This window comes from Melospiza georgiana, chromosome 4 (assembly GCF_028018845.1).
Source record: "Melospiza georgiana isolate bMelGeo1 chromosome 4, bMelGeo1.pri, whole genome shotgun sequence".
Taxonomy (NCBI): Eukaryota; Metazoa; Chordata; class Aves; order Passeriformes; family Passerellidae; genus Melospiza; species Melospiza georgiana.
The window spans coordinates 55,885,132-55,905,082 of record NC_080433.1 but is presented as its reverse complement, the minus strand read 5'-3'; the positions used below and the strand labels follow the sequence as shown (position 1 = coordinate 55,905,082).

Below are 19,951 nucleotides of genomic sequence, written 5' to 3'. Positions count from 1 at the left end.
TTGCAAATACCTCTAACATTGCAGAAACTCTGACTGCATGATACTGCAGTGATGACTTACACGAGCAAGCATGAATACCTACAGCAATGCAGCAACAGAGGCTCAGACCAGCCAAATCTGTCCCAAAAAGCACAGGAACTACTTGAACCCTTAGCCCATTCCTACTTACTACATTACTTAGATGCAAACTTAACTTGGACATTTCTGTGCTGCAATGTGGCCACAGTCATAATGTACTACTAAACCCTTATGCCTGAAAGGAAAAGGATGGAAATTTCAGAAAAAGCAAGATGGAAGCAAGATTGAAATTTCAGAAAAATCCCCAAAACTCTAACCTTAAAATCTCCCCACTACTGTGCAGGAAACAAAACTGAGAGGAAACCACAGGTACATTTAACGTGCTTTAAAGAAAATTGTTTCTTGTATTAAAAAGCTTTTATTCCCAAAGACATAATGTCACTAAATAAATGACCTTCATAGAAAAAACAGAAGATATGTGAAAAAAAGCTGGAGAGTATCAGTTCACTGAAAAGGACCAAAGCCAGACTGATAGCGATTAATTAGCTGGTTGTCATGGAGATGGTGTTAAATATGCTCAGGTAGAATCTCCTTTCATATTTTCTTTTAATATGAAGGAAAAAGATAAAGAAGCCAAGAGTTCTATCTAAGAAACCTTTATATTTGAGGAACTAAGGTTTTAGTATATCACATCTTTAAAATACAGCTTGAAGAAGCTAATACAACAACAAATGTCATTCTAGAAATTTTTTTTAGTACACCATAATGAAACTTTGTGTGTATACATATTGTAAATAAGATGTTCAAAAAAAATCTTGCCTGCTTCATGCAAGGATATGTAAAATTGCAGGGAGAGGAATACACATTTACAGACATTATAATACTAGTGATGGGCAAGGAACAGAGTTCAAGGTTATAAAACAGAGACTCTACTCAGAAAGCATTTTCTGGACCCACAAAAGAACTTTTCCCTCCTAGGCTAAAATATCCACCAAATCAAGACTTACAAGAAGAGGCCACATTGATTTAACTGTACATATTTCAAAGGTAAAAGCTATGAAAAATGGTCCAAGACACAGTAAAAAATTTTGGACATTAGTATTATTATGGAAACTCTACAGAGGGTCTTTATTTCCATCTCTTCTTCAATGACTGAAACACTAAAAGGATTTATTTACCTACTCTTTATTTTATTTCCTTCTCCCCAGATGGCAAACCTAATATTTGATTCAAATAATCTTTATATAACAATTTTACTTAACCTGCACAAACAATTGAGAGAAAGCAGAGATCCCCTTTAGTGCTCTCTTCATTCTTGCAATGACTCATTTGCACAATGAACATAAACTTTGATCTACATTTCAAGGACAAACCTGAAATAATCATGCTTTTATGTTCTTCATGTTATTGACTTTTAATAGCTATCCAGGTAGCAATTATTTAACACATGACAAAGCATGCTGCTACCTAGTCCTACCTAACTTGGTGAATTCAGAATCATGACTCCAAAGGGCTGTAATACAGTTGGATAAAATGGGTGGAAGAATAATTTCTTCCATGTTTGACCCCTATTTCTTGTCTTCTAATGTACAGATACAATTATAGGAAAAAGATACACTGTATTTTTGTAGTAATAACAAACCACCACGCCACATAAAACTCATCCTTCTCTAGTATCAACATTCCTACAGCAACCTGACAGTTCCACAGAAAACATTACACAGCTAAAACTGACTGCTGGTGTGATCAGTGGAATACAGCCATGAAGGTGCTATACAAAGCTCACTTCAAAAGAGATGACCACAGGTTTTTCATTACCATGCTGGAGACCACTACAATATATTTCATTGCTTGCACAAGACACTCCAGTAATTTTTTCCTGCTTATAAGACCAAGGAGACTATTGAAAATTACATATTAGTCTAAACCTTAAAATTTACTAAGAATTAAGAATAACATTAGATTAATATTAATTAGATGTTAAGATTAACATTAAGAATAAAGACTATTCTTAACTTCCACTCTTTAACCTCACCCCATCAAAATCTGATTTTTTTTTTTCAGGTGACTGAGGAGTGGATCACTTTAATCCAACTAGAACTAAATATATTTTATGTATTTGTAAACTTGGTGATTTTAATGTCCGATAATGTGTTTTCTGGAAACTTTGAGTATATTCTAGTCTTTTCTAAAAAGGAAATTATACAGCAATACCAGTTATGATACTGGTGCCAGCTTAAAATTTCTTTAAGCTCTTTTTTGTTTATTTGTTTGTTTGAGAATTAGAATCTTCTTTTCCCATTAGATATAGTAACACAATCAAGAGTTAGGGGCACATCTTTATTGTGGACAGAATTCCATTAGTCTTGACATTCATGATGCACTGCTGTTGATAGTAAGTTAACTCTGAAGTTTCTGAGGTTTAAGCTTTCATTAAAGTGATTTCTCTTTCTGTGGAAGCATTTAAGTTTCATCACATCACACAGGCAAATCATTAATGAAGATAAACTTTTTCTTAGGACTTCCACACTACACCCACACCAGTCTCAAATTTCCATTGCTTTTTAATTCTTATATTACACTTTTCTTTAATTGAGAAATGCTGCACTAGAGACTGTCACCACATAACAGTGAGGATGTGGGGTGTGAACACTGTCTAGAGGCATACCTTAAAAAAAAAAAAAAATTCCAAACCACTATATCTACCCTAGTTCTTTTACCAATTGCTTCTGATTTCATTAAAACACTCTATCACATTTGTTGACTAGATCCAAGCTCCCATAAACTATTCTAAATGGCATAACTTACAACAGTCTTGATCTGTAGACAGTGCTAGTACATTTTATTAGACCAACTCATGTTTGGGGAAGAAAGGTGAACTTTCAGATACTCAAGCTTATCTGCAATTATTCTTTCATTTTGTATGGAATGAAAATTAGACCTGAAGCTAAAAGGGGCATCTCATCTGACACTTTTTAAAACCAACGCAAGTGAAGGTGTTCCCTTAATCCTTCGGCACATCCCCAAAAGGCACAAATTTCTTAGGGAACTTCATTAAAACTGTTAAACAATGCCAAGGCAAACAGAACCCAACCAGCATGTTCAAGTTTTTGCTGCTTTATATCATACACACACACATTCAACCATGTGCTGATTTAACCATAAAGTGGATACAGTACATGTAACATCTACTTTAACTGGGTTTTAAATATTACCACAAACAAAATCCAGACAAGAAATAGGCCTAAGATCCCTTCAAACTGTTTACACACTGTTATAAAAGCCCAGAAGTCTGCATTACCCCAGTTATAACAGCTACACTCATTTAAGGAAAAGAAACAATATAAAAATAAAACTATTTTAATGTTTGTCTATGTCTTTAAACACTGGCACGCGCACACCACTTTTTCCTTCTAAAACTTCTGCATGCAGATATTACTATGGTATCCAATTTCTTTCAAATACTGAAACATACATTTATTTTATTTAAATTTTCCTTGTATAACCTCCTTTTCATTGCTATGAAAAGGTGCAGCTGTACTTAAAAAACAGATTTTGAAGAGAACTATCAACTATCAAAACCGTTCAGGAAATGCAGAAGATGAACTGAAAAATGCACAGAGAAATGCACGTGCAGGCTGCTATGTGCTGCTTTTGTAATGTTTGACACTAACCTGTCACAAACTGACTCAAAAAGCTTTCATACCAAGCAGGCAGGTCACATATGATAAAAGTTTTTCATGTCTACAGTGATAAATAAACTCACTTAAAGGATGGCGACCTTGGTCAGCTTCTTACTAACTATATTCACCAAGTTCAGACCACTCAAAACAAATCTCCAGGCACTCTGCTGTCTCACAGAGAGAATCAAAAAGGGCAAACCCACAATCAAAGTGACAGCTGAGGTCTTCAGCAGGGGTTTGCTGCAGAGGGCCCCCGCAGAGCCCTGAACAGAAGCCCCAGCAGGCGCTACAGGCGCCCCGCAGTCCGGCGGCGCGGGACGAGCGCACAGCCCCAGCCAGGAACCACCCCGCACACGGCTCCTAAAGCCCTGCAGAGGCAGGGAGGGAGCAGAACTCCTGAGCAGCGGCACACGCGCTGTCACACCTCCCACCACTCCTGCAATGGGGCTCATTGGCGGCCTTTGCAACCCACTGTCTATCTTCAGAGAAAAATCACTGCACCCAGGAAAATGTCCACAGGAAAACAAGCAAAGGTTGAAAGAACAAACTGACATGTTGTATGGAGTATGGTTACTTCTAGATGAAAGACTGACATTTATTAAGATAGGGAAAAACATACTTAAAAAGCCTAGTATACGTGACATTTCACCATTTAAAATAAAAACCTATTATCTCTATTGAACAAGAAAATTCAAATGTTGCCTGAGCAGGCAAAACACACTGAACACATGGAAACTTTCATCAAAGCTTATATTTTAAGCCCTCAATACAGATACAACCTCAGGAGTAATTTCAAACATACAGATATACTAAGAAATCTGCTCATTTCCAATACCTAAGACTTAGAATATGAAGCCTTCATTGCCACTGCTCACCATTGCAAATACTGAGACAAGTTAGGTCTAGCTAGACTATGTCCTTAGATGCTAGCTAGACTATGTCCTTATAAAATAGATGCTGTTGAAAGACCCTCTTTCTGTTACAGGCCCTGTTCTCCACTCAATCCTGTTAAAAAATAGGTAAATTACCTTTCAAGACTTCTGTGCAAAAAAATGATGTAAACCTTACTTAAAATACATCACTCTTCAAAATGCATTCTTAAAAAACACATATTTGACCATATGATAATGTTATTTGCCCACTGTCTGTGGGGCAGTGTTCTGATACAACCTTACAACCTTGTTTAACAAAGACCCCTGTTTAGCACTTCATGCTCACACACAAATCCACTTTGAACCAATTTCTAAAACATAACAAAATTTCAGCTGAAGTAGAGAGATTGCAGGATACTAACAAGTAGCTGCCTAAATACCACTTAATGCTATGGGATGGCTTTCAGAAGCGTATGTACGTTTAAAAAAAAGCCAGCTTGAGAGATGGCCAATAGATACTTCTGCAATGTTAGGCTATTGATGCACACTTTTACTGAATTTCAGTAAATAATACCAATCAAATGACTGAACAGTATATAAAAGAAAATTTAGTGCTGCTGTGGTGTCCCTCAAGAAGAAAAAAACTCAACACAATCCTATTGCAAATCATGCTCACTAAAGGAAAATTTCCTGGAAACCATTTTTCCTATATAAAGTTATAGAAACCAAAGTAAAACACTCCTACTTCAAACAGAAGTCTGCTAGCATGCTAAGACAACTACACATTACTTTCCATGTATATGCACCTACTGGCTCTTAAGACCCTGGCTTAACACAAAGGCTGTTTGTTGGATTTGCTTAACCCTCAGTTAAGCCATCAGTACCACTTGGGATATTACAATAAATTAATGTGGTCAGCAGCATGAGTTAAATAGTGTCCCCAACCCCATGCTTTGATTCAAAATCTAGAACAGATGAAGTTGCATTATACTAAAAAGAAGGGGGAGGAGGAGACGGATGTCTCGTTCAAATGTTCCCTGAAATGTTGAATTTTAAACACTGGATTTAAAAAAAAAAATACACACTTTCTTTCAGTGAAATAGTTCATCACATCTCTAAGCTCAGCAGCACAAGAAATACAGTCTATTAAGTTGAGGAAGGTTCCTTCAGGCTCTGCTTCTGGGAAAGCATTAATGGTAACTTCAGTGTGGTGGCAAGTCTGCACTGGCTGTCCTTCCCCAGAGTCTCACCCCCATGCTGCAGGCTTTCCTTATCTAGCTCACTTCTGCATCTAGCCTTATTACACTTCCTAAACACCTCTCCTGAAAGAAACCAATTGCAAAGAAGATGCCTTCTATTGCCTTTCTGATTTAGAGAGCCTGGGAAGGAAAGAACGGAGATCTCACTGTCCATACAGGAGGCAGGCTCATGATCTGTTCATTCAGCATAGTTTAACAATCTACTGTTTCCAAATGAATACAGCAATTGTGTATGCTCAAAGCCTTTTGAGTGAAGTACCACATTAAACTCAATCATCGAGTCATTGGAGTTGTGGGAATTTCTCTGCCAAACACAGTAACTTCTGAGGTCACAACAACTTGACCAGAAGTGAGAGCTTCAGTCAAAAACAAATAAAAATCTGTATTCCCTCTCTCCATCCTTAACTTTTCATAAATTATTGCTCTGATTCAAAAATGTATAACATCAAGCTTCATAAGGACTTGGTAGGAAAACTTGGTTTGGGTTTTAGAAAATAATAAGCACCTAACTCCCTTACTCCCTTAATTAGATTCCTCTTCCTTCCTTCCCCTGCCCAACTTTCCTTTCCTCCTCCAACTGCATGCCATTATTACTTCCCTTCCACCACTCTGATACACATATGTGTGTATTCAGTTACTCATCTGTCCTCATTTCCTGACATCTAGATCTACTGTTCTCCTGCCTCATTGCTGCCTCCTTTAGACCTCCTCTCTTCTGTAAGTTTCTCTGGAAAGTTCTGCATCTGGATCTGCATCAGGGCTCTGGATACTCTGCATCTGAACACAGCAACTAGACTGTCTTCCTTTTTACTCCTTTACAATAGCTTTTTTATGTTTCCAAGGTGTTTTTCTCCACTGTTCATAATAAACGGGTGCAAAATAGTTACAATTCTCTTTGCTAATGGCCTACCAACCAGAATTTTGGAAGTACAGTGACACCTCTGGCATCAATAATTCAAAATATTATTAAAATTTCTTTGAGCTAAAAATTTTTTTATTCCCAATATTCACTGAAACCTATCCAGTCCCTTTGAAAAATCTTTAGAACTGAAACAGTGTTTAAAAACTGCTTTTTAGGAGTGACACTCCAACTATTTCATAATTCCTTTGGTTTTTTGTAGTGTAAGTTATGGAGCTGAGTAAGATTTCTTCAGGGACAATATGGATTAATAATAGATGTGGAGGAAAAGCACAACTGATGACTGCACTCACAACCTCCTAAGTCTCACTGGATGTGAAAGTGTTTCTAACCAGCATATTCTGGAATGCTGACATGGCCACATATACTACAGACTCATTTAAAAAGAAGTTTTTAAAGCTTTTATACTACTGCTACAAAAATATCTGTTACATTTTAAGCATTCCCTACACTCAGGTCTAAAAGCTCACAAGATATGACCCACAGCACAAGTGGAGTTTTCAGCTGGAACAATTAATAAAAGAGTTCTTAACTGCGGTGGGTGAATTTTTGAGGGGTGGCAGACTGGGAGGTTTCATAGCTTGTGTTAGGAATGCCTAGTACTTTGGAGACCAACAGGAGCAGCACCAACCTTCACAGGCAGATGTGCTAGCCAGGGTAAAGTAATACTGAACTTCATTTAGCTTTCTGGTATATATACTGAAACCTGCAGTGAAGCAGCATGCTACATTTCAAATAAGCACGAGCCCAAATATGCTCCTGTGCAGGATGGGGGGCAAGCCCATCAGGTTTCTTCATTTTATCCTGCTTGAAGCCCTTCCAGGCTTTCTGTTCTGTCAACAGATACAATATTCTAGAACAAAGTACTAGATCAGGGCAAACTTTGCATTACAACCAAGTATGGTGCTCCGGAAATATTCACTTCTTGTCTTTTAAGAAGAATCAAGAAGAATGCAGCTTTTGGGAAGGATAAAAATGAAAAATATTTTGTCTTTCCTATAGTTTAAACTCAGCTTGACAGACAAAATTTTTGCTTCTCTTCCTTCTGAGGACATTATCTATTCCTTTTCTCTGGCCACCTTCCTTAATTTAATTTCATTAGGCTCCTGACTGACAACAGATCAAAACACTCAAGGAGGAAGACAAGGCAGATGAAGTAAAAATACAGGGTGTGTATTTTCAGGTTTAAAAAACCAAACAAGGCTAGCAATTAAAGAATAAAATCCAAGGTACTACATAAGGAATAACACTAAGCCGGTGAGTTAATTTAGGTGATTTATTACTCACAGTACAAAAGAAATATAGTTTGTCTCTTTCTCCATAAGACCATTTAAAGAACTGCCTAGAAGTTATATTAGTGCACTATACACGATATGTGCCTGAATACAAACACACACCTTCAAGTAAATTCAAACCCAGCAACTCTTCAGCAGTTACCAGTGGCGTATGAGGTTAACATGGTACAGATTAAAGCAAGGCCAAGTAGTTCAGCAATGTCACAAATAGTTTTCAATAGCTTTGTATCTTTTCTATCTTCCTGGAAGCTGTGTCAATAGCCTCTACAGAAATTCAGTGAATCAGAAGAGGCAACTGCTCAGAAAAATGCCTCTTTGCCCAAAAATTATACAAAGAAGCTGCAGAAGTTAGGTTCAAATTAAACTGTGTATACCATTTTGAAAGAATGTCTATGTAATCCTCAGTCACTGAAATTAATAAGATACTCTACTGGCTTAGTATGATTAGATTTATTTATCAAGCATATCCATATATATACACATATATTCCTGATTTAAATGCAATTACAGTCCTTTAAACAAGTAACTGGGCTAATTATATCAGGTTTTTGTAATGAAGTAGTCATAAGGGGTTAACATGACATGTAGTAATAACACAATTATTTTTAAGCTATCAATAAATCATTTTTCCTTTAAATAGTCAACTCTTCTTTGTGTTAATCTAAATATTTCAATTGACTGTTGCCAGACTTTCTGATTGTCCATCTTCTAAAAAATTGGGATGATAGAACAAATGAAGTGTATATTAATACTTCCTGAGAGGTAACAGCTTGATAAGAATACTACTTATAATTTATCGTTCTGTCATGTGGCCCCATAGGGTACCTTACTGAAAAACTGAAGAAGCTGTCAGAAAGCTCGTATATGTGTGCATGCAGATGTGTTTACACAAATATAAAACACGCCTGCCAGAGAACTGTAAAGCAAAATAAATTTCAAAACCAGAAAATCCCTTTTAAAAACAAATATTCCCTTATGGGCATATTCCAATACACCAGACATTAATCACTGCACGATAAAACCCGGGCTTTGGTCAGACTGAGTAACAGAAAAGTTAGAGCTGCAGACATTTGCAGAATGGGACAAGCTACTCAGAGCATATATCCAAGTTCTTACATTCAAAAGGACATTACAATGCCAGATGTACAGTGTTGACTTTATTTAACCTTAGCTCTTAGGTGACTTGTGAAATTGCATGTGACAATAAGGACTATCCTGTATTTCTCTGCTTTGAAAGAATGCAAGTTATACAATGTGACAACACTATTTAATGATCTATATTCTAATCAGATATGCCTTTAAGGATAACAAAATTTCTACTGCATAAAAAAATATTGTGTGATGGCAACTAACACAATAGTGTTGGATATTAAAATCAGACATTAGAATCTAAAGTTAAATCTAAGACATTAATAATTTTCTCCTCAATCACTTTTTAATTTGACATCATGATATTCAGTTATTAAATGGAAAAAAACCCCAACAACTGTGTTTGTTACAGGATAATTTTAGAAGAATAAAGGAAATGTTTGCCATAATTAATTGTATAGGGGAATGAACAGGATAGGCACTGCCTCTGAAACAACAGTTTGGCTTTTTTTCCTTTGGAGATTGGATTTCTTAAATTCAGAGGCCTGCACTTTGTTTCAGTCACATGAACAGATGAATGACAGATAGACTCTATCTATCTAGGATTCTTAAGATACAGTCTTTTCAAAGTGCACTAAGGAGAATGATAAAAGGATATTTCACGTAACAGAAAAGGATACAGAGGAAGTATGAAGTTGTGATTTTGGAAAGAAATGTTAGAGGACTAAAAATGCAACAGAAAAGTAACAGTAGATTCTTGAAAACAGACATGAAAATAAACAATAGCTAGGGGGACCAGCCCGTGGAAGGGTCTGACTGAAGCTGTTGTTGATATTACTACACAGATCCACTAAGTCTGACTAAAGTAGTTGAAGCCAAAAGGAGTCACTCCACTGATGTCAGGCTTCATTCAGGGCACTACATGTGGTCCTTCTGATCCCTCATCCTTTCATCTAGGCTGAGAATCTTCCCCACTTCACTGAACAGTACCATCTCCTATTTCTCTATGAATCTGTGTCTGTCCCCTCCCTCTAGAGTTGTTTTTTCTTAACCAGTCACATCTGTGCCTGCCTCAAACCAATAAAATTTCTAGCTCTTGTTAAGGGCAGTAGCAAAGTCCATTGAGTATATTAGTACTAATGGGAAGGCAGTGGATTGAGAAGCTCAGGAACTCTGGAACCTTAAGTGGAAAATCAAGAAGTGAGAGCATAGAGAGACAGCTAAAACATGAGAGAAATTATTTACTTTTGCTTATTTAAGTTATTCAGGAGTATGAAGCTTTTTCGTGTGCATTATCTACATCCCAAATATAGCATAAGGCACTGAAGCACAGGTCACTGTTTTATTATCTAGTGTTTAGACCTCACAGCTAGTCAGGATATCAGCTAACAGAACATTTCAAAAGCAAAGTCTACCCTCGCGGAGCCTGCCATTACTGGATTTAAATATTTACTATGACTTGAATTAGTAGTACTTTAATGGGTTTTTTTCTGATGTACGTGTGACAATGTTGACAGGAATTTCTATCAGTTCAGGATACTAAGTACAGAGACTAAAACATTATCAGATCATGTTGACCAAATGTCAAAAGCAAGAACTCTCCCATTCCTTCCCTTTCCTTCAAATACTTAATATTTTCCTTTGGGAAAGAAGCATGTCTTTTATCTCAATAAGTTCTGTTTGCTTCTGGAGCATGAGTCACACTCTTCAATTATTTTCAGTTGATTGTATAATTTTTACTGAGGTTTGGTTGGTCTTTATTCAGTTTGGTTTTTTAGTAAGAATATCAGCTTACCTTCTGGTGAGGTACCTGGCTTTTGAGAAAACACAGAGCTTATTTTACTCTTCTTACTGCTGTTGCTGTTGACAGACAAGGTGGACTGAATTTTTCTGTGCATTTTTTCTGAAACAGGAGACGAAAGCTTTCTGTTGTCTGCAGGCATATGCTTGACCCCGTTGTGAATTCCACTTCCATTACTCAAACCCACATGGCCATTTTGGATTTTGCCACTTTCTTCCTCACTCCTTTCCAGTGCTGAAGCATTTGGCTGAGGCAAACGTTGAGGTTGTGCTTAAAGAACAAGAAAGAAAGGGTTCATTTAAATTGCAAATTGATAACTGACCACTTTAGGCTAGACTGGAAATGCAACTTTCGTTGCTCTTATTGATCTAAAAACAGACTGACAAGTTAACATTCCCCATCAAGACAATAAAGCAAAAAATATCTCTAGATTAAAAATAATTATTAGTTATTCAAAAAGCATGTCACATCTTCATGAGACGATTATCCATTTGACAATCCAAGGAAAGGCTTGCAAAGCTCTATGAACTACACAGAGAGAATAATGCAAGTAACTTGAAGGGAAAAAGTCAAGATTGGGAAGGAATGTAGCAAAACTGATATAAATTTGTATTGATGTAATCAAATTAATAGCGTGTGAAATACACCCAAATGAGAGTAAAAGTGTAAGAGTAAAGATACAGACCCCAGTAATGGGCTAAGATGCAGGCTGCCAGCATTCAGAAAACAACCTGAGTGACGTGGTAGGGGTCCCCTGACACTCAGCCACCCAGCATATTATAGAAGAACAGGAATATCCAGGTAACTAACAAGTTTGAGCTTAAATCATAGAGCACATGGATTACAGAGAGGTACAAAACCAACCAAGATCTGGTTCTGTGGAAGAGGTAACCAGAAAGAACATGCATTCAAACACCACAGAGCTGTGGCAAGCCAGAATCCCCCCCGCCTCTGCATTTTTCAGCTCAGAATCACAAGTTAAGAAATGGCTGTAACGGGCCAGTTCGGAATTTAATGAAAACATTTAAATGGTCAAAGGAATAAAAAGAAAAAGCCTGCTAAGGCAAGAATCTGCAGTGACCTGGCTAAGTCTCCAAGAGTACATGCTATAAACTTATCCTAGTGAGTAAGTATGAAACTCAGCCATTTTGTGTTGAGCTAATGTATCATAAAGGAGAATATTTGTAACATGGAAAGGGATTTCCAATGTATTCTTTAGTCTGTAACTAAAGAAAATATGCATAACTTTTTAATGTAAAGCTTAGTAATAAAGAAAAGTGGTTTCAATGTAACAATTCTTATTTAGAAAAAATCATACAGGTTTCATGGGGGAAAACTAATTAAACTGTAAACACAGTAACACAACAAGATTTCACAATCAAAAAGTATCAGCCCAATCATCTCTCCTAATCAAAACACTGCATCATGCTTGGAAATAAAGAGGTTTCCAGACAGTCCAATCTTCACCTATTTAAAAATGTTATGTCAAAGAAGAAGTCCAGATTCTATTAGATACCCAAGGGACGAAGAATTAGTGCCAGCAGTAAGGAAAAACAGTGCTGCAGTTCATTGTCTTTTGAGATGATTCATATCCATTTTCTGATGATTTCACAATATCAAGGTAAAAATATATATAGATAATTATAGGTAGCTTGTTCTTAAAGAAACTACTCCACCGATCACTTCAGGTACAAGTTAACAAATTTTCCAATAAATACTACTGGGACAAATAGACCAAGATGGTCTCTAAAAGGACTCAGTTCTAAATTTGCCTAACAAACCCCCAATGCTTTCCTTTTATCCAGAACACTAACACTGCTCTCATATTGCTTTCTCCACAATCATCAACTTTTCCAGATTAAACTTCACACAAATCTTAAACTTTATGTTCTGGTCATGCTCACAGATTACAGAGGATTCTTTTTCATAATAGTTTAAATATGAACTGGTTCATGCTTTTCTTGCCACTTGATATTTTAGTCAATGCCACTAACGTTTTCAGAAGATAGCCTTGACTGCCCACATTTATCTAGGTCAGAGTAACCCTTCTTGAACCTACTTGACCAAAGTGATAATTTTCTGTTGCAGGAAAGAAAGAGAGGGCTGGGGGAAACAGTCATGTTTTAGACTCCCCGAAGATTTTACAGGGAATAAAGATCAAAGATCATTCCTTTCCATTACCAATAGTAACTGCTCAGAAACCTCCAAGCCAACAAAACAGGAGCACACTATCTGAGACCTGAAGAAGTAACTGGTACCCAAAGGCTTTTTTATTGACAACTCTGAAACTGCTTCTTCAATTTTGCATTAGTGTTTGTAAAATCTATGAGCAGAAGCATAAGAAAGGCACTTTCTTCCCTTTGGAATTCAATTTGGGCTACCGATGCCTTGAGAGGCTACCTAGAACAGAGACTAGACAGTGTTAAAGGAGTAAAGTAGGTGTTTATTAAAAGGCCTTCAAAGGATACACTTTGGGCAGTACCAGAGCCTGGCTGAGACTACACCCAAGATGGACCCTGGGTCACAGTTTTTCACACTTTTAGAGGTTTTGCTCCATTTACATATTGGGGTTAATTGTCCAATTACAGCTTCACGTTATGCAGTTCCATCCTCCCAGATTGCTCCTCAATTCCCTGTTGTTTACACTTTTTGGGCCTGAAGTTGCAATGGCTCTTTGGTTCTCAGGCTGGAAAAGGATTGTTTTGTCTGACTAGACTGTGAAGAGAACTTGCTGACACTTTATATGAGGTTCACAGTTATACACTAATGCAGTACGGAATCTGAAAAAAATGAAAGCTAAAACTTAATGCATCACTATATATTTGGTTAACATTTCCAAACTCTCATAAACATCCCAAACCAAATTTTTGTGGAATTTTCTCCTATTTGAATAAATATTATTAACAGTATACTACCAGGAACCCTTTGTGTAGATTCTCTTTCCATATATGTGCAAAATAGTCATAAATCTTTGCCAATACCAGAAATGAAAATTTACTCTGTAAAATTCAGTGTTTACATCTACAGCACCCCATAGTTTTATCTTCATTATCCAACTTAAATGCAAATTTTGTAATTAAGGAACAGTGTTTTTCACATTTCATGTAATGTTTCCTCACCCTGCATTGCTTATGATTCCCTGCTGTGGAGTAGTGCAGCTGTACCAATGAACTAGAATTGCTGGAGAGCAGTTAACCTTCCTCAATAAACACAAGCAATAGACTTTTCTAAAAATTCTCTATGTCTGAATGTCAGTTTATAAAACTGACATCTATGACCTTTATCTAAGCCACTTAAATTGGTGGTGGCAGCTTACAAATTGTTTATATATTTTGGGGGCTTTGCTACAATATGGGAACGTGACAAAATATCCAAAATTCATTCTTTAAAATTAGGTGTGTTTCTGTCAAACTGTGAATAAATGGAAAGACTTGGAAATCTGAACAGTTACAGGTTTTTGATTTGATTATTATTTTTACTAATGGTTTAGGGACTTTTCTATGGGTTTTTTATTATTTTAATTTTTTATTAAGTAATCCTGTTCCCAAAGTACCCTTACTTGCATCTTTTAGCATTAACATACAACTTTTTAGCTGACTGGCTTTACAGTATTCACGTGTGATACGCAGGTCAAATCAAAATGGAATAAAACCCCAAATGGATTAGTTATCTCAATTTAAATTTATTTTAACTTTATTGATAATTTTGCACTAGGGAGACTTGAATCTTATGGTTAAAACACACTTGAAACCAATTAGGAACCATATGACCGCATTCTAGCATAAAGAACAAAAGCAATTGACAGTTCCAAGATTAAACCACAACTACTCAGTTTAGAACAGAAATATTTTTACCTTATTTTTTAAAGGTTGTGTATATCTTAAAAAAAAAAAAAAAAAAAAAAAAAGGTGTAATATGGAGAACGACACAATGCTTCTTAAAACACAGTGATACCCAGGGACTCTCACTCTCTCTTTAATGATCCACTGCTCTCATTCAGCTGTCTTTCTTTTTTCAAATCTTTACATATGTGACAGCTCTCAAAAGTAGACCATAGACCATCTGGCATTTTCCGAGGTGTAACTTGTGCAAATTCAGCTCTACTGGGAACACAATGCTATCTTCTGCCTGCGTTATAAAAGATACAATAGAATGTAGAACTTATGAGTTGTTTTGAATTATTCATTTTTTGCCTGTATATTCAAGAAATTTTACAAACTCTGCATTTTGTACTACATAATCACATGCGTTAAAGGTACAAAGAAACTTTTTGACACCTCTTTTCTACAGAAAGATGGCATTTTGTTTGATATGTGAACATTCAGCGCCTGTTATATCATTCTAAACAGGCCGTGTGCTGCTACAAAAGATCCCATTTTACACTCTATGTATGAGCAAAAATGTTATTCTTGATATTCACTAACTAATGCAACACACATCAAAATTTCAAATGTGTGTTGGATGAACATTCAGCATCATCAAATCAGGATGGTACTGGTCACTTACTATATGTTAAAGATTTAAGAAAAAAATCATTCCTCAGACAACACAGAAAAATTGTCATTTCAAACATCTACAATGAGTATTTTCAAAATGTCCTAAGAAATACCATGCTTTTCAGGTTAATATGTTTTTAATCTTTAGCAAAACCAGTAGATTTAAGTCAATATTTTATACAGTGCTAACACTAGTGGATTTTCAATAAGAATGATAAATATTAGATTAATGATTCAATAGACTGAATCTTTTTTGATAGAAAACTAGCAGATAATACAGGTAGTAATAACTGCACATGAATCTGCTGCCTTGGAAAAGCAATAAAAAGGCCCTATATTGCTGTAGCATATAATCTATTAGCGTGTTTCACACCTCCTTTTCGTTGGTTTCCTTGCAAAGTGGGCCTTAATACAGTGACTTCTGCTGTTATTTAACTGACTTTGCACAATAATTTAATTGTAAGGTTATTATCTGGTGAATTCAAGTAGTAAACATTTATTATGGTTTTTGATGGTTTTGAAGTAACTATGCACATTCTCCTTCAGACTGTAAAACTCTTAGCACACTTTAAATGAATATTCACAAAGATATGCACCTTGACTGCACACTGATTTACACCTTACAAAGTCCCAGCTGTTCTTAAAAGAAAAATTCTGATGCATGCATTTAAGAGGAAAATGTATGTCAACAGAGGGAAACTCTCAACCAAAAGAGGACCAAAAGAAGACAGTCTAAGCTATCATTAGGGATTTTATACAAAACACAAAAACAAACATACACTGAATGCAGACTCCTCTGAGTCAAAGTGAATCAAAACAAAACATCAGGCGGGAGAGAAGAACTGAGACAGTTAATTAGTAGCCTAATCACATCAAAAGCCATTCCAAAGCAGCTGATACAGACATCTGTGGAGTTTTGCTAGTCTGGCCAATGAAAGTGATGGAAAAAAAACTTTCCAGTTTACAGCCTGAGTTATCTGACTACATACCCAGAGAGGGAAGAACAATTTTTTTCCTTATGTATAACACAACAGTTTATGATGACAAATCAGGCCGCAGTAACAGTATTTTTGCAGGTGGATGTGGGAAGAATAAAATGCACAACTCCTGGTTGTAAAACTGTAATTGTATTTTCAAACACTGAGAAAAAACATCATATTGTTTCACTGTATTCTTAACCTTTCTCTCTTCCCCAAAAGGTTGCAGCTACAATAGGAAGATGAGTTTTTTTGGAAATACAGAGGTCCTGATTGGTTCCACTAACACTGAAAGTCAAGATCTACACATTAACTTGAGCTGGAGGAACTGTTTGATCTCAGTGGACACTGCTCCTACTCCCTTTGCATGGATCACATGGAACACACCATATGTAAGGGAGGTAAGAATCAGGCCTCTAGTTTTTATCAGTGCTTCTTTGCATCACTGATTTAAGCGTAAGGGGGAAAATAAAGCAGATGACAGTCAAGAATTGCACAGTAAAACCAGGGGCTGCCTGAATTATAGAGTAAAATTAAGGTGATTCTAAATTACTTCTGGAGAAAGTGGAGAAAACATAAATTCTTTAGATATAAAAGGCAACATTTCCCACAGACTAGCAAAAAAATCTTAACTTTTCAAGAAAATTATATATTGTATGTGTTATAGGCTCAATAAGCATAAAATGTTACTGAAACTGGGAGAACTCAAGTATCTCAATCCTTCTCCATCCCCACTTTCTAACTAAATCCTGACTAGTCTCTAATATGATCTTCAAACTACATCAATAGCTTTCTCTGTCTAGCTATCCAGAATATTAACATTCAGATTACAAGACGTACCTCTGAGTCAACCTGTGAAGTGGCTTTTGTCAGCAATTATTTTTGAATATTTTCTGGGACATAAATAGCATATACTGCAGCTACCATATCACAGAAGGCATACATTAACTAAATAACAAGGTACCATCAAGGCACCACCTATCTTTTAAAATCATTTTTTTACACTGAATTTTTTATGCCATGCTGACTTTACAAGGAAAACAAAGTATCAACTAACAGCATCAACCACCTTTTTAGAATTCCTTCTTGTAAGACGTGAGGACATCTTCAAAATGAATACAATATATTATTATGAAACAGGATGTCCTTTGTAATGAAAATACTGTAGTAAAATTGCTGGTACGAGTTTTACAGGACCCACACTGAGAGCACTTTGTTAGAATACATCTGAGAGCACATCCAGGGAACACCTGATATAACAGAAACAAGGCTGGCAGGGGACAAAGGGAAAAGACATTTTATCCTGTCAGCTTTCACTTGGTGAAAGGTGGACAAGAATGGCAAACGTGTGCATGTGTGTCTATGGGTTGAGAAGCAACACAAGTGCACAAGACAGTGCCCAAAGTACTCTTATATCTGTGCAAAGACACCTGCAGTGCCTTCCTCTGGAAGCACTGCAGGACTTTACACACTGTTTGAAGGGGTGCAGGAATTGTATAAAGATGTCTTTGACATACCCAGAGAGATGCGGTTAGCACAGGGAAGCATGAAAAGGGCTCGTAGCCAGGGTTTACAAAGTTGAAAAGCAGTCCAACTGGCAATATGGGGTGACTTTCTCTATTTACAAATCCTACATCCTTCCTGATGTGATTCTGCAAAATGAACAAATGCCCACTGATTTTCTTTAATGACTGCAACAGCAAATTTTAAATATTTGCTAAACTGAGTAAAACCCCTAACATTTTTAGTTACCTATCTTGTAACAATTATCTCAGAATCAAAACACCCTTTGGCTTCTAATTACCATTAGATGCTCAGTAAATTATTCTTCTTTATCAAACACATCTTGCCATCATTAGCAATGTTTTTTCTGAGACTGGAAATATTGTCATCTATGATAAACTTTGCAATGATCTGGAAATTTTTGGTAGATCGCAATATAATTAGAAATAAAGAGAATTCATATACTGCACTGATTGTTAAACTACACCTACATAAAGTTGAATACAGTTCTTACTGTAGCATAGTTTGTTGTTTCTTGAGAACAAACAACAGGAACTCGCCACAAAATACCAAGAGCCAAACACAAACCAGGGCATTATAGGTAACAGACACCCATACACCTGGGGAATAAATCCCTACATAATGTTTCATTCAAGAGTGGGAAATTTTACCACAAACTTTCCACTTGCAACATTTCTGTATCCATTTTTCTTCTCAAGCATTCTGCTAGGACTGGAAAAGAATTGTACACTGTATTTGCTCTTATGTTTCATAGCGTTACAAATATGTACTGCAGTGGTAATAGTTGCACAGACATGTGGAATAGCATGTTTACTCCTGGTCACCAATCCAACACTCCTAGGGCATATTTATGGAGTTTAATAGATTCATTAGTTACTACTGCAGCTAGTTTCTTGTTCGGTTGTTTGTTGTTGCAGCTAGTTTGTGGGTTAGTTTGGGGGTTTTTTATAATTTAAGATTTTTTTCTTATTTAAGGTGAGATCTTTAGTTATTTCATCCTGTGTTTTCCACAGAGGTAATTTATTAAGAGGCATCTTCATCTACTTGGGGTTTTTTTTTTGTTTGATTGGTTGTTGTTACATTTTCCTTCATAAAACACAGTGGCTTGTAAAACACTGGATCTCAGAAGTGAATAATCAGTGCACTAAGAATCAGAGAATTAGCTTTTTGCTAATTCTTAATGTAATAAAATAGATCTATTTCTTCAACACAAATAATCAGCAATTTCCTAAATGTGAAGACGGGCCCTGAAATGACAAAGGGCACTAGGAGTGCAATACAATCCATCTCACTGAGGAACAGAATGCTTTGTTTCTGGAGCTCTAACTTTAAAAGAAAGTTTATCAACCACTAAAGGTAATCCAAGCTGGTGGCATGCCATTACAGCAGTTATGCTATTTGTATCTGCTACAACATAACAATAGTACCACTGCATAAAGACACACTGATGTCCCATGGAATTTGACACATTAAGTCTCAAATATTTGAAATAGTTTTGATGCCCCTCACCATTGTGTTACTTGCTCCCAAATAAAGTAAAAAACATCAAAGAGAAGCTACAAACAACAGGATATGGCTTGCTGGGTTTTGCCTGATAAGCGGCACAGCAGGATGCGCCAGTCAGGAGAGATAACCTCAGTGTCATTAACAGCCATAACCTGAGCAAGTGCACAAACAGGTCCTCTTGCCTCCAGCACCTCCTGCTCCCTTCCTCAAAACCCCTGCAACCACTGACAAACTAGACTCTGTTTTACCACAGGAAAAAATGTGGGATGGTGAGGCAGCAGCTTCTCAGACAAGCCCATACAGCATTCACCTCTGAGTATGAAGATATTTCTGAGGTCAGGTTTATTTTCCACTGACCGTATATATCAAGTGTGCACATGTCAAGATTACAGTGGTCAGCTAAACTCATACAAAAAAATGCATATAAAGTGGCTGTACTTGGTTTTAAAAAGAACCCAAAAGGAAATACTTGGAATGAGCAATTCCCTTAATGTTCACTGCTCCTTTGATTT

The 19,951-nt window shown here is 36.5% G+C and overlaps 1 protein-coding gene across 2 annotated transcripts in view; it reads right to left on the bottom strand.

The window, feature by feature from the left end:
* MDFIC (MyoD family inhibitor domain containing) overlaps positions 1-19,951 on the bottom strand; it is a 50,357-nt gene that overhangs the window by 4,953 nt on the left and 25,453 nt on the right. For both annotated transcript variants that reach the window (XM_058022405.1, XM_058022406.1), the window contains exon 4: positions 10,931-11,206. In XM_058022405.1, coding sequence (XP_057878388.1) covers positions 10,931-11,206 — 276 coding nt within the window. The remainder of the gene's footprint in view (positions 1-10,930; positions 11,207-19,951) is intronic.